Genomic DNA, 13,650 nt, shown 5'->3' on the forward strand with positions numbered 1-13,650 from the left:
AAATACGTTTTTGGATGTGTGCAGACCTTCTCTTTTGCGCGTGCAACGTTTCACTAGCTTGCTCACCTGATGCCCCCCCTCTGTGCTCGCTAAATGCCAACAGCTTGCGTGCTCAACACAACCCAGCGTTACAATGTGCCATAATTCCAGCCAATCAGAGATGAGGCTGCTAAATTCTGATTGGCTGCCTTGACAACCATTCACAACATTTCTTGCATTACCTCGACAGCAGAAGAGGAAAAATACAGTTGCATAATTATTATGCAAGTTGATATTCTGATCATATTTTTTTCCCAAGCACATTTGGCCAATTCCAAACGACATCAATTTTAATAACTACTATTAATCTTGTATTTAATCATTTATAATTGATATATAATTATTCATGAAGGCTGAAGGCTGAAGTGAAAAATGTCTTATATTCAGGTGTGCATAATTATTAAGCAGATTTTCTTTTACAGATAAAATTAGTAAACTGAAAGTAAAAAAATATTAAATGCCCATGAGAAATATTCAAAACTAATACAATACTAAAAATTGCAAAGTTAATGCATAACCATTGGACAGCAAAATGCTCAGTGGGTCAGCAGGGTCAGCCAAAATCATGTGGAGAAGAAAAGATGCATGTTAACTGCAAAAGAATTAGGAATTAAGGTGAAGAATTAGGTGTGAAATCACCAGGAACCAGCGCCACCATTTTCCAGAACTGCCAGGTGCCAGAAGGTGTCAGGTTCTCAGAGACTTAGGTTAAGTATAGAATCCTAAAAAAATGACCACTACTTATAAGAATCACATACTGAAGTATAGTAAAATGCTGAAGGACCAGCACCACATCCTCTTGTACCACTGTTTGAAGAATTTTAAGAATTGTACCACTGCTTAATAATTATACACACCTGAATATAAGGCGTTTTTCACTTCCAGCCTTCATGAACAATAATATATAGATTATAAGTGATTAAATACAAGATTAATAGTAGTTAAAAAACTTATTTTAAATGCAAACTTGATTTTCGTGCGCTCGAAATACTTTTTTCTTTGAGAAACGAACGTTTTCTCCACAAAATTCAGATCGCGCGCGTGCAAAATGTACTTTTGTTCGCTCAAAATATGATATTTCGCGCGCAGAAATGTGGCAGAGGTCTAAGCCTATAGTAAACAGCCGCGGATCATAGCGCACTGACTAAATAAAGCACATTGAGCCCGTGCTGCTTTTGCACGCATAGGCTACGCACCGCACACGGACTGCACTGCAAACGGGTCCTCGCTTAATTTCGTTCACTCTTTGCTGATATATAGCACTCAAATGCCATGCACTATATAGGGATTTGAGAATCGGTGAAGACATCAGCGATTTCAGAGTCGACACCGAGAGTCGATTCCAGTGCTGGAGTCGACTCCGACTCTAGGGCTATTCAGAGTCGAGGAATCTCTACTAGAAATCTAACCTCAGCTAAAGCGCGCGCATTTTAGGTCAAACTTTGTGCCTTGGATTTTTGCCATTCTTGTGCAGCCGTTCGTTCACATGAAGTGATGGAAACTTCAGTAAGTGTTGTTCAAAAAAGCTGAACAGGCTTCTTAATATTCTGCACACTCAAGCAGACGCTTAAATCACCCGAGCGTTTGATTTTTTGAGTTTTGTATTTTTTCATCCGTACTCGTAGCGCGCGACAGTTGTTTACACAGTGAGTTGCGTTTCTATTTTTGCCGGACTGTTTATTTACATTCCTTCAAACTCCCCAGACCAGTAGTGAACTTCAGAGATGTAGTACATGATAACCGCGTCACGACACCGTTCCCGTCATGAAGGAACACGCTATCTTCTATTATTGCCGTCACAGCTGATCGCGGCAGTTGATAATAGCGTGAAAATGCGCGCTTGCGTTCGGATGTAGTCGCCATTACCGGCTCTGTGACGCGCGTACGCCTGTAAAAGTGTACAGTGCGATCCGGTTATGTGAAAAATCTTACTCTTGCCAGAAAAGTGTGTTATGTAGGTGTGAACATGTTCTGAAGTTCATAACTATTCCAAACATTTGAGTTATCTACATGGGTTGAGTAACTTCAAACTACAAGCTACAGAAGTCTAGAGAGGTTATTCTGGTGCAGCTTCACAAAACCAGCACATTTTATAGCTTTTGTTTTATTCGTTGATTTCTCCGTTTCACAGGAGTTGCCAGCTTCAGACTATTAGGTCCAGACTATATGAATCATAATAGCAATGAAAATATTTTTAAACTTATTTTCGGACACTCAAGTCACACTGAAAAAAAAAACTTGCATCTATCTATCTATCTATCTATCTATCTGTCTGTCTGTCTGTCTGTCTAGCTATCATCTAATATTTCTCTTTCTCTCTCTCACTCTACACACACACACACAAATACATACATGCACACACACACACATATATATAAACATTAAAAAATTCAGTGTGTAATATATTATTTTTTCAGTTATATAATATATAAAATGATTTTATTTAGTTCGTTTTTAACGCCACTTGTGTACATTTATTTCAAATGACATTTGTGTTTATGTATCCAGTAACTTAAAAAATTCTCTAATAAGTCTCTAAGATTATTATTATATAAATGGCACTTGTTTATATATTTATATATCAAGTAACCCAGTTCACACTTAAATATTTAAACAATATTAGTATAAATATTTTAATAATAATAAATTAAAAATAATTTATTTATTTTATTTATTTATTTTTGACATATATTTTAAATTACATTTGTGTTCATTTACCTAGTGGCCCCAGAAAGTCTTTTTTGGACTCTCAAGTCACACTAAGAAAATTGTTGTTTGTTTATTAATTTATCTACTTATTTATCCATTTATTTTGTTTTATTTGGTTTTAATGGCTGTTATGTTTAGATGTGCATTGGTCCTGAAAGTATTTTAGACTCAAGTCACACTTAAAAATTGTGCATCTTTTTCTCCTTTTACACACACACACACGTGTAAAAGAAAAGAAAAACACACACATTTTTAAGTGTGACTTGTCAATTTATTGTTTATTTATGTGTTTATTTTTTTAATTTTAATTTTATTTATTTATTTATTTGGCATTTGCAGGCAATTGTGGACTAGAAAAAAATGATCATACCAAATTTCATGTTTCTACTACAGTTTTTCTTATAACTTTAATCGGTCCCAAACTGGGACTCCCAGCAGTCTCCACAGGTAAAGTTCACCACATTAACTATGAACATGTGCCTTTTTTTATATATATATATTTAGCTTGGAAAAACGTGCCATGTCTTCAAAATAAAAGCCACTTGCTTTGACATTCATATATTTTCAAGTGTGGTGTACTGTAAGTGCCCCGATACATCTCGGGCCCACTGCAGATATGAAGACGACCCGTGGGAAGTGAGTTGAGGAAAGCCAGCGGTGTTGTAAATAGCTGCTCTGCTTCACTGTCTGTGAACACGTTCTTGGATCAGTTAAACAGACGCAGTGTTTGGTGTCTGTTCAGTGTCGGATGGCCGTGAGATCATCTACAGGAACACAAGGAGCACAAATGTGCCACGGAGGTCAATTCATCCCCACATACAACAAGCGTTTAGCTGTGTCAAACGTGTGGAACAAAACAAGCACGTTAAGTGCAGAATGTTCTGCTCACTATATTTGCATCCAGTGTTTGTCTTCTGTGAGTTTTGTTCTGCAGGTACAGCTCAGGTCTTTCAGTCATGCCTTAAATGGGAAGAAGATAACGTCTGATATGCCGGTGAAATGACGTGAGTATGTGAGAGTTTCTGTAAATGTTTGGAGGGCTGAAGTCTGCAGTAATTCATCAAAATGTACGTTTGTTGAGAAAACTGCAGTTCGGTTTTGTTTTGGTTAGTGAGACTTAACTTGTAAAACTGGTCGTGAGACGTTGAACTGATCTGATCAGTTAAATGAAAGCATTTAGTAGGTCATCTTATCTTAGCAACTAAAAATAGCTTTAAAGATGACGAAGCAATTAATGGTGTGAGTTTGGGCGGGGCTAATTGCGCAACCAATAGCAGTGCAACAATGTTTATGAAATGTTGTTATTCTGTTTTGCAATGCTAGTGTAATTACACTTCAACTATAAATAACATGAAGGATTGCTGTCATCAACACATTATTAATTGGGAAGGGACACTTTATAAACAAATTTAAAAAAATGCAAATATTATGTTATATAGCCAATATTATTGTTTTGCCTAAAAATAAAAGCCAAACTAATTTTGAATGGTACATATGAATTTAGACATCACAAAATTATAATGTACAATATAAAGAATGTATATTCATTTTGAGATTTGCTAAAGATTACATTTAACATAATTATTTTGAAAGAAAATAGTGTCTTGAAGTGAGCATTACAGGTAATCTAAAAGTATTATAAATGTAAAAATATGAGAAATGAAGAGCACAATTAAAGGCACAATATGTAATTTTCGCCGCTAGAGGGCGCATATTCAAAATAAACAAATAGACAAAGGCGTAGTTTGATGACGCTGTGACTGAGTGTGGAATCATGGGAGTTGTCGTCTTCATCCCGAAAGCCGATGCAATCCAACAGGACTCGGGCAGAAATCATGTTCATGGATGAGCTAATGATTTGTTAGCGTAGTAGAATGAAGCAGGGTGAGGCTGAAAGCCATCGAAGCGAAACGAGGCCGCTGAACGAGCGTGACACACGGCTCGAAAGCAGCGGAGCTTTTATTATGCCACAGTCGACCGCTTCCGCTCCTTCCGGTCGTGTGTATGTGGGGGAAAAAAAGCAGCGCTGTTTTATCATACTAGATACGTTTGAAAGTTCTGTTATAATGCTACTCTGTGCGGTCGTCACCGGTCTATTAAAACGCACAACATATTAAAGCGTCTTTGGTGTTTCCATGTTTTCTACAAAACAAAACCGGAAATCGAGGGGTTATGACGTCATTGGCAGGCGACACAATGACACTATGGACACGGTCCGCGTCACTAGTTAAAATTGCTTATTTCTCTGGATTTAAACATTCTTCAAAACATTTGGGATAATGTAAGTACACAAGTTAGCAAAATATATAACACTGTTCTAGTGGTTTATGGATATTGTAATAAAAAAATCTTACATATTGTGCCTTTAAACATGTGATATGAACCGTTATGATAAATATAATAACTGCAGGATATAATTACCGTATACACATAGGCCTACGTATCATTTTTGGTTGCATATTCCCCCCCAAATAAATCAGAAAGTTGCACTTAAATAAATAAATAGTGTAGAAACAAATTTAACTCAGAAATTGCTAGTAAATTTCACAAATAATTAGAGAATTGACAAGTAGCACATTAATTTAAACTTTGCATTTTGAAGAAGTAGAAAGAATGAAATAGTGTTTTCCTGTAAAACCTACTCCAATAATCTCGGTTTTATTTACAGCTTTGAAAAAATTAATATTTACAGTGTAATAGAATGACAAACGATTTAATCCAAATGTATTTGTATTTTTATTATTATGATTAGTGTTTTTTAGAGATTAACTTTCAGTGACTGCTAGATAGAAAGGGTTAAAAAAATGTAAATTAAATGTAAAAAAAAAAAATGGGACAATGAGCATGAATTCAATATTCAATATTAACTGACACTGATAAAAAAAATAAAAATAAGTAAGTTAATTAATTAATTAATAAAAACCCTCCAATGTCAGTCGGTAAACATTTATACACTTTTTGCTTATTCTTTTTTATAGCAGTGCCCCCAAAATCCAGAAAGTAATGGAATAACAATTAGAAATGATTTCATCCAAATTTACTCTTTTGCTCTTTCATTGAAAAGCAAAAATAAAAAAATAAAAAAAGACCTACAAGTAAACCTCAGAACATAGATACAACATTACGTGAACACTCAATACCAATACCTGACTATTTACAAATCTGTGCAAAATGTGCAATATTAAATACACTGAAATCATAGTAGCACAATCACTACATGAACCACTAGATGCGCAGCATTCTGAAACGGACCGGCCATTCCTTTAAACACATTATCGCTCCCCTGCAGCGATTCTGCAGAGCTGCCGATAGAGTTCAGAGTCCAGGAACCGAGGGTACGAGTTGTGCTCCATCAGGAAGTAAACTCTGTTTTGGGCAGCTTTGAAACTGGACTGTGTTGGGATCAGAAGGTTTTGGTGGAGGGACTCCTTTGTGTGGAAGTCCAGGTTGATCTAGAGAAGGAAGAAGTGAAGGAAATGAGAATGTGTGGCGCGGCTTAATGAAAACGGAATATCAGCTTTGCTGGAACTGACTAAACCTCACCTCTTTTGGAGAATCTGCCCTGATGAACTCATCGTATATGGTTTTTGCCCTGGATTTGAGTTTTGATCTGGACCTGATCTTTCTGAACTCTTCACAGGCCATCCAGAACTCGATATTCTCCTCGCAGTGTTCAGACTTCATGAACAGCCGCAGAGAGGTAAATCCACCTGAAATATGAAAATATTGATTAATTACATCAGTTGTCGTTAAATAATGTGGTGCATTTCCAACTTTAAATAAAAAATTACTTCTAAAATAAAATAAAAAAAAGTGTGTGTGTGTGTAATAAATATCAAAATTAACATATGTATATATATACACACATTTTGTTAATTGTGGTTAAGCTCAGATAAATAGGAATTCTATATTTTTTATAAATTATGTATTATTTTATAATATAAAATTAATTATAAACTATAATAATATAAATTATAAAATAAAAATATGAAAATGTAACCATTTTTCTTAACCATAAAAAACTTGATAATAAATATTGTGTGTGTGTGTGTATACATCACACACATCTCACAGAAGTGAGTACACCCCTCACATTTTTGTAAATATGAATACAATATATTTTTATAAATGATAAAAATAATATAAAATATTACAAAGATGAGCATGAAATTCATAAATAGAAATAATATTTACATTTGCTGCTCAGCAAGTTGTCCAGAGATTGTGGCCATTGAGTCACTTCTTCAGTAGTTGGCCTGTGGGAATATAAAGAGAGAAAGGTTATTTAATTTGAATTTAACAATAATACAATTTAATTTTAATATAAGCAATTATATATTAGTTTATTTTAGATTTTAATTTAATCAAAAATTGTAAGAAATCCATGATCCCACTTTAGTACATACATATAGTGATTTATGCATATTATAAGTATTTTTCATGCTCACCCATATGATTTCCTCTGTGGCAATGTGTGGCGTGATTCTCTCACGGGAAAAGTCTTGAAAAGCATTCTTGATCTCCAGTTTGTTTGTCTGTTAATTATAATCAACAAACATTAGCGACCACAGGTTAATTGCCCCTCATAAAACCAAATACAAAGTGATAAAATGCGAGTCTCACTTCATCTCTGTCTGTCCCGTAGTCGTGGCAGGGTTCCTGCAGTAGATCAAACGCTCCAAGCTCGAATCTGATGTGGACTTTCTCATTTTTGCCAGTCTAACCATCACTATCAGATGAACTGAAACATGTTGTGTCTTGCAGTGTGTGGCTTTTATACCCTTTTCTGAGTTTTGGGCGGGGCCTTATCAGCAGGGGAAGCATCTGATTGGTTGTCCTGCATCAGTGTTTCTGTGTGAAAGTCTTGTTGGCAGGAACGCTGCAGCTCTTTCTCAAATAATCATGCTGAACTTTTGACTTGGAATGCATTAAATTAAGAATAATATCTATGAAATTACTATAAAACTTAATATAGGCCTATACAAAAATGCTTTTTCAAAGTTCAAAGATTATCGGAGTACGTTTTAACTAATGTTAAAACTACTATTTCAGTCTTTATAATTAAACATTTCACATTTAATTCAGTGTGTTACTTGCTGCTTCTTTATAATTGGGAAATTTGACTAGAATTAAAAAAAAAATAGTTTCTACAGACACACACACACACACACATAATGATATAATTAAAAAATAAATAAATAAAAGGGCAATTTTTGATCTCATTATTCCCATTTCTGATAACTTTCGTTTCTGATAATAAATAATTTTGATGACGTTTTTATTTTATTTGTTTTTTAATATTATAAAACTGGCAAAATGGTAAAAATAAATGAGTATGTGTCTAAGTTCAGAGATGAACAAAACTATATTTGTATTATTATATATTTTATTATATATTATACACACGTCATTTATTTGATTTTATAAAATAAAAAATGAAAAATCATCTATCAGCTTCAAGGATAAAAATGTAAAATTCAATATAATTATATATTTTTATGATATAAAATGGAATATAAAATGATAAGGTGTGTGTGTGTGTGTGTGTGTGTGTGTGTGTATATATATTTACAATATAGTTAAATTTTTTTCTTTTATGATTTTATATATAATATATATGTATATGTGTCTATATATATATATATATATATATATATATAGACACATATACATATATATTATATATAAAATCATAAAAGAAAAAAATTTAACTATATTGTAAATATATATACACACACACACACACACACACACACACACACCTTATCATTTTATATTCCATTTTATATTGGCACTTGCAATCTGTGCCATTTTTGCTTCTGACTGTAAGCATCAGGCTACTAGATGATACCGAAAAATGCATTTCCTGAAGAAAAAGAGCAGTAGATCACATTTCATGTGTTTCAAGGGCCTCGCCGATAAACATACAGTGCTGTGGTGGAAGAGTAAACATCTGTGACAAGATAAACTTGTGTGTTGAAACCTTGACTTTAAAGTGCTAAATTAGATCAACATTTTTGTAGCTGACAGACTAACCGTTTTTAGCCATCCTTGAACACAAGTGTTTGTGTTCTCTGTAAGAGTGGAGCTTAATGCATTATTAGTCTTTGCCAAAAACATCCTTCATCACTGGTTTAGTAGAATGGCTGCACAGTAACTATTTGCATGACAAACTGCATGACTAGATGAGAAATGCGAACTCATTTCTGATGCAGCTTAAATGTCAGGTTTAAAAGGGTGCAACCACATCCCACAAGTGCATTTCTCATCTCAGGTGGCAAATTTGTGATATTGAGCATGTGAGCTTTGTGCAGATCAGATTTTCTTTGCTTGCAAGTACAAGATCTGTAAAACTTGGATAACGTGTGTGTGTGTGTGTGTGTGTGTGTGTGTGTGTGTGTGTGTGTGTGTGTGTGTGTGTTTATATGTGTTCCATATTTATAAGTTTATATGTACATATGTGAGTTACACATATGTATATATATATATAGTATATTTAAGAATAATAAATACATATTGATATAATTATATTATATAATTACAATAATTATATAATTATGTAAATATTGACATAATGAATGTATAAAATATTTATATTTTACACTTTTTTCATATATAAAGGTGGTATCTGCATAAAAAAGAAAATAAATGACAAATACAATTTTCAATATACATTTTTATAATAGTTATATATAATAGTATTTGCAGTATATGGTTATATGCAATTTTCCTTTATGATATAGTTGTATATATTGTTGTGTGTGTGTGTGTATTTGTGTGTGTGTGTATACATCACACATACTGTATATATCACACACAACTAATACAAATTTCAACATACATTTTTTATGGCCTGAAATGTAATATAAAAATGTAAAAAGTATGTGTGTATTATATAAACTGTAAAAAAGAATGTAATTGTAGATATATAATATATAGATATGTAATAATGTGTGCATGTTTTTTTTAATAAATACAAATTTCAATATAAATTTGTATGATCTAAAATGTATTATAAAAATATAAAAAAGGTGTGTGACTATATACTATATAGTATAAAAATATCTACACAAATTTAAATTATACACACACACACACACACACACACACATATATATATATATACACACACACACATTATATGATAATGTAATACAATATATTACATAATATATAATACAATATATTTTTATATATTATATATTTTTCATGTTATATATCATCTTCAAACCCTCATGCATTTGTCTTAGAACACAGATGGGGGAAAAAAATTCTGAAGCTTTTCAGTAATGAAATATGCATTTGTCATAGTCATAATACACTGTGTAATTCACCTGATCCTATTCAGTTTGAACATGAAATACTGGTTTTGAGCCATAGGTGCTAGAAAGAGAACACATCCCTGAACAGCACAAATAGAGCGGTTTGTTTCTGTCACCAGTGTGGCATCAGAACTATGCATGTTTCCATTCATTTAGTCAATGAGATGCAAATATAGATATGTGTACGGGATTAGAGCCAAAGCCTTATACAGTGCTAAAGAGGATATGGAAAAGAGCTCGATTTGCATAGACATGGAACTATTAAAACTGGACAAAGTTGAAGTTTCCATGCACTTACAGAAGTGATACAGTAACAAAGAACTGAATTTTTGACATTTCACAGAAAAAATTTTTTGTGCGATATGGTTGCTAAGATTGTTGCTAGGTCATCGCTTTCAAAAGAATCCAGCTTCAATGGTATCTTTCCACATTTTCTACATCTTTGCATGAATAATATCTTTTTGCAACACAATGAGCTTTTTTGACCACTTCCTATTTGTTCTGTCATACTGTCATTGTAAAGATGAATATCTGCTGTTCAGGCAGGTTTTTTAGTAAACCTCAGCCAATCAGAGGATAAGCGTTTTGGGAAAAAGACATGCTAGGAGGCCTACCGAATGGACTTGCTGCGACTGCTCCATATAAAGTCCATTTTTTATGAACCCATCCATATCGTCCAGCTTTGCAGATGTCAGACTCAGTGTTTTTAAAAGACTTATCATCTGTTATGGTATTCAGACTGTAAATATCAGTGAGCTTCTTAAGTGGTTCACAGTGAGATTGTTGCCAAGTTTCCGTTCGAATAGACGATAGTCCAAAAGCTTTACGCACAAGGTATTTCCCAGCAATGACACATGTGCTGTACTCATGGGGGACTCCAAACGTACCTTAGCTTGAAAACAAGAGCACTGTCTTTTGGTGAGGGTGCACAATGTTTTGACATAAAAGAGGCAGCTTGTTTGGTGAACTTGAAATAACCTTCATGCTTTATAATTTATGTGTGTGAGAGAGAAGTTAAAGACAAGAAGTAAAAGTACAAAAGTTGAGCTGTCCAGTTTGTTCTACTGAATTGTAGTCATGTCTGTGATTAGCATTGCTTGAACAGACTATAATGTTATGTTCTACAACATAAATTAGACACAAAACTGCTGTGTGCTTTGTAAACACAAGATGCTAACTGTCTAACAAGCTACTATTCATGAATTCAACACAAAAAAACAGCCCTGCTGTTCTAGCATATCCAGATTGGCTATAAATTGACGTCATGACTGAATGGCTCTATATTTAAAGCTTTGAAAATTCATTACAAACTAAATTAGGCATTAGCGTTCTACGCAAGAAACCATGAAACAAATGCCTAAAGATTTAAGTCCCTAAAAGGAGTCAGTTTTTTCCGGTCATAGTTCTGCTTTGTTACCCATGTGCCCTTGACCAACACATTCAAGTTTCTCCAGCGGAACAGTCCCTGCAATTAGTGTGAAGTATCTACTAAATGGCAAGTCTCACAGAGGAAGGCTTGCGTCATAAACTAGGTTAGCAACATTAGACATGCAATAGCAGAAATGTGTGAGTTGCAAGATCTCATGACTTTTTAGCAGCCGCTGCAATGCACACTTCTCTGGCACTTATGAAGTCTTTCTTTCTTAATTCCCTGTTCTGTGGGAACTGAAACTCATCTGTTCCTGTTTCAAAGGTAATTGTTTCACTATGTAGTCATGGGACCTGTCGGCCAAAGGGTTAGAAAATAATCATTCCTATATTAATCAAATGAGTTGACAGTAGCTGGAAAGTTAACATTTAATGGTGTATTTGGTGTTTTATACAGTATTGGTAGTGGCTGTACTATCTTGTTTTCCAGTGAAAGCAACATCCTTCAAACAAGATAAATTAACCTGAGATGCAAAACTGCGCAAGATAAGACATTTCAGTGGGTAAACACAATATATTGACACCATATTGGATATTTTTTGTTTTATCTGTATTGGACGATATTGGGTGTTTATGTTTTTCCATAAGATTTAGATATCAAAAACTTAAGGAAAAGTGGAGGTTTTTGGCAAATGTTTAACATTTTAATGTGTTTGAACTTTTTATGGAAATAATATCGGACATTTATCGGTTATCGGCTAGAATAGGAAAATCATTAATCGTCTGATCTTCTTGGCAAAAATATTTTTGAATGTTATATATGAAGCAAACCAAAGACAAAAAGGAAAACAGGCTCAAAAGTTCAGCAGTGTCTAATCTTTATTTTATTGTCCTAAAAAATAACAGTGGACAGAACAAAAGTCAACATCCAACCAGTGGCTGTGGCTAATAAATAAAAAACATCATTATTTAAATTAAACTTTATAACATTACAAGTAATGCCTACATCAAATTTTGTGTGTAGCACACATGCTGCAACTGTTCTTATATGTATTTTTATTTATTTTTTATTTCATTTAACTTGACCTCTCAAGTAAATAAGGTTTCTTTAATGTTATACATCTGTGTGGCAATAAGGCACTGATGTTGAAATAAGATATGTCAAGTTCCTCTCACAAAAGCGTCCAAACCAACTCGTTTTCGTTACTAAAGTCATTGTAGGACATGGTAAAGCAGTTCTTAAAGATCCTCTGGAAGTGCCAGGAAAAGAAAATAGTGTTGTGCCCAGACTGTAGCATCAGAAACCACCGGAAGGGCTTGAAGGAGCTGGGTCCTTATCTACACAGGAAGCACCCTCAGTTAAGAAGCACTCATGGCGCTTCAGTAACATGTTGGACTTTGATATCAATGGCACGTTCCCAACCATTGCTCCATATTGTCTCCTTCCACTCTCAGAGGTCTTTTGAGGTCTGATCCACATGGCAGGGGCGCAAGCTTTGGGGTTCTGGTCCTGCACGCAAGACCAGACCGTTCCAGTTTTAGCTTTGGTGTGATATATCCATAGAGTCATCTTTGAGCATTGTCTGTAGCGAGGGACTCAAGAAGGGTCTTGTACATCTCAGACCTTAGAAATCTGGGGTAAGAGTCACGTTCCATCAGTCCATAAACGATCTTTTGAGCCTCATCGAAACACTGCGGCGTCGGACTGTTCACTTTCCTCTTGATTTCCTCCCGTGTGTGATAGTCGATGTTTATCTGCGTTGCAAATGAGAGCCATTGACGTACTGTCCATTTAATGAGAAACTACATCAGAAACATGCTAAATTAAGTCGTAATTGTGGGAAAATAAAAGAAACAATAGTATAAACTACTCAACATTGAGGTGTTCAGAAGCCATAGTTTGTGCTGTGAAGAGGCCAGTATCAGATAATATTTTGCTAATTCCTTTGTTTCACAATCAAACGTTATTCCTTCATTTATATATTTGTTTTAGATCTGCCGTGGCTATTTCCAGGGGTCAGGCTCCTCTGCTGGGGGCCCCTGACAGTTAGTGGCCCCACGAAAATGGCACTAGTGGCCCTGTAATCTGTCCAAGTTAAGTTTGAACCAATCAGCTGTAAACTCAGTTCTACTGTGGACTTCAGCAATCTACATTATATTATATTATATTATATTATATTATATTATATTATATTATATTATATTATATTTA

At 34.2% G+C, this 13,650-nt stretch overlaps 2 protein-coding genes across 3 annotated transcripts in view; both read right to left on the reverse strand.

The window, feature by feature from the left end:
* Nucleotides 1-5,770: 5,770 nt before the first annotated feature.
* On the reverse strand, nt 5,771-7,503 carry LOC107664962 (regulator of G-protein signaling 21-like). The gene is made up of 5 exons (XM_016455671.1): nt 7,372-7,503; nt 7,197-7,283; nt 6,943-7,004; nt 6,292-6,458; nt 5,771-6,200 (listed from the first exon to the last, which is right to left on the reverse strand). The coding sequence occupies exons 1-5, from the start codon at nt 7,473-7,475 to the stop codon at nt 6,021-6,023; spliced, it is 600 nt and encodes a 199-aa protein (XP_016311157.1). The 5' UTR covers nt 7,476-7,503; the 3' UTR covers nt 5,771-6,020.
* Nucleotides 7,504-12,305: 4,802 nt separating this feature from the next.
* Nucleotides 12,306-13,650, reverse strand: part of LOC107664973 (regulator of G-protein signaling 21-like) — a 3,078-nt gene continuing 1,733 nt past the window's right edge. For both annotated transcript variants that reach the window (XM_016455688.1, XM_016455681.1), the window contains exon 5: nt 12,306-13,193. In XM_016455688.1, coding sequence (XP_016311174.1) covers nt 13,005-13,193 — 189 coding nt within the window. In that variant the 3' untranslated portion in view covers nt 12,306-13,004. The remainder of the gene's footprint in view (nt 13,194-13,650) is intronic.

The sequence above is a fragment of the Sinocyclocheilus anshuiensis genome, unplaced genomic scaffold (genome assembly GCF_001515605.1).
Source record: "Sinocyclocheilus anshuiensis isolate Anshui unplaced genomic scaffold, SAMN03320099.WGS_v1.1 scaffold417, whole genome shotgun sequence".
Taxonomy (NCBI): Eukaryota; Metazoa; Chordata; class Actinopteri; order Cypriniformes; family Cyprinidae; genus Sinocyclocheilus; species Sinocyclocheilus anshuiensis.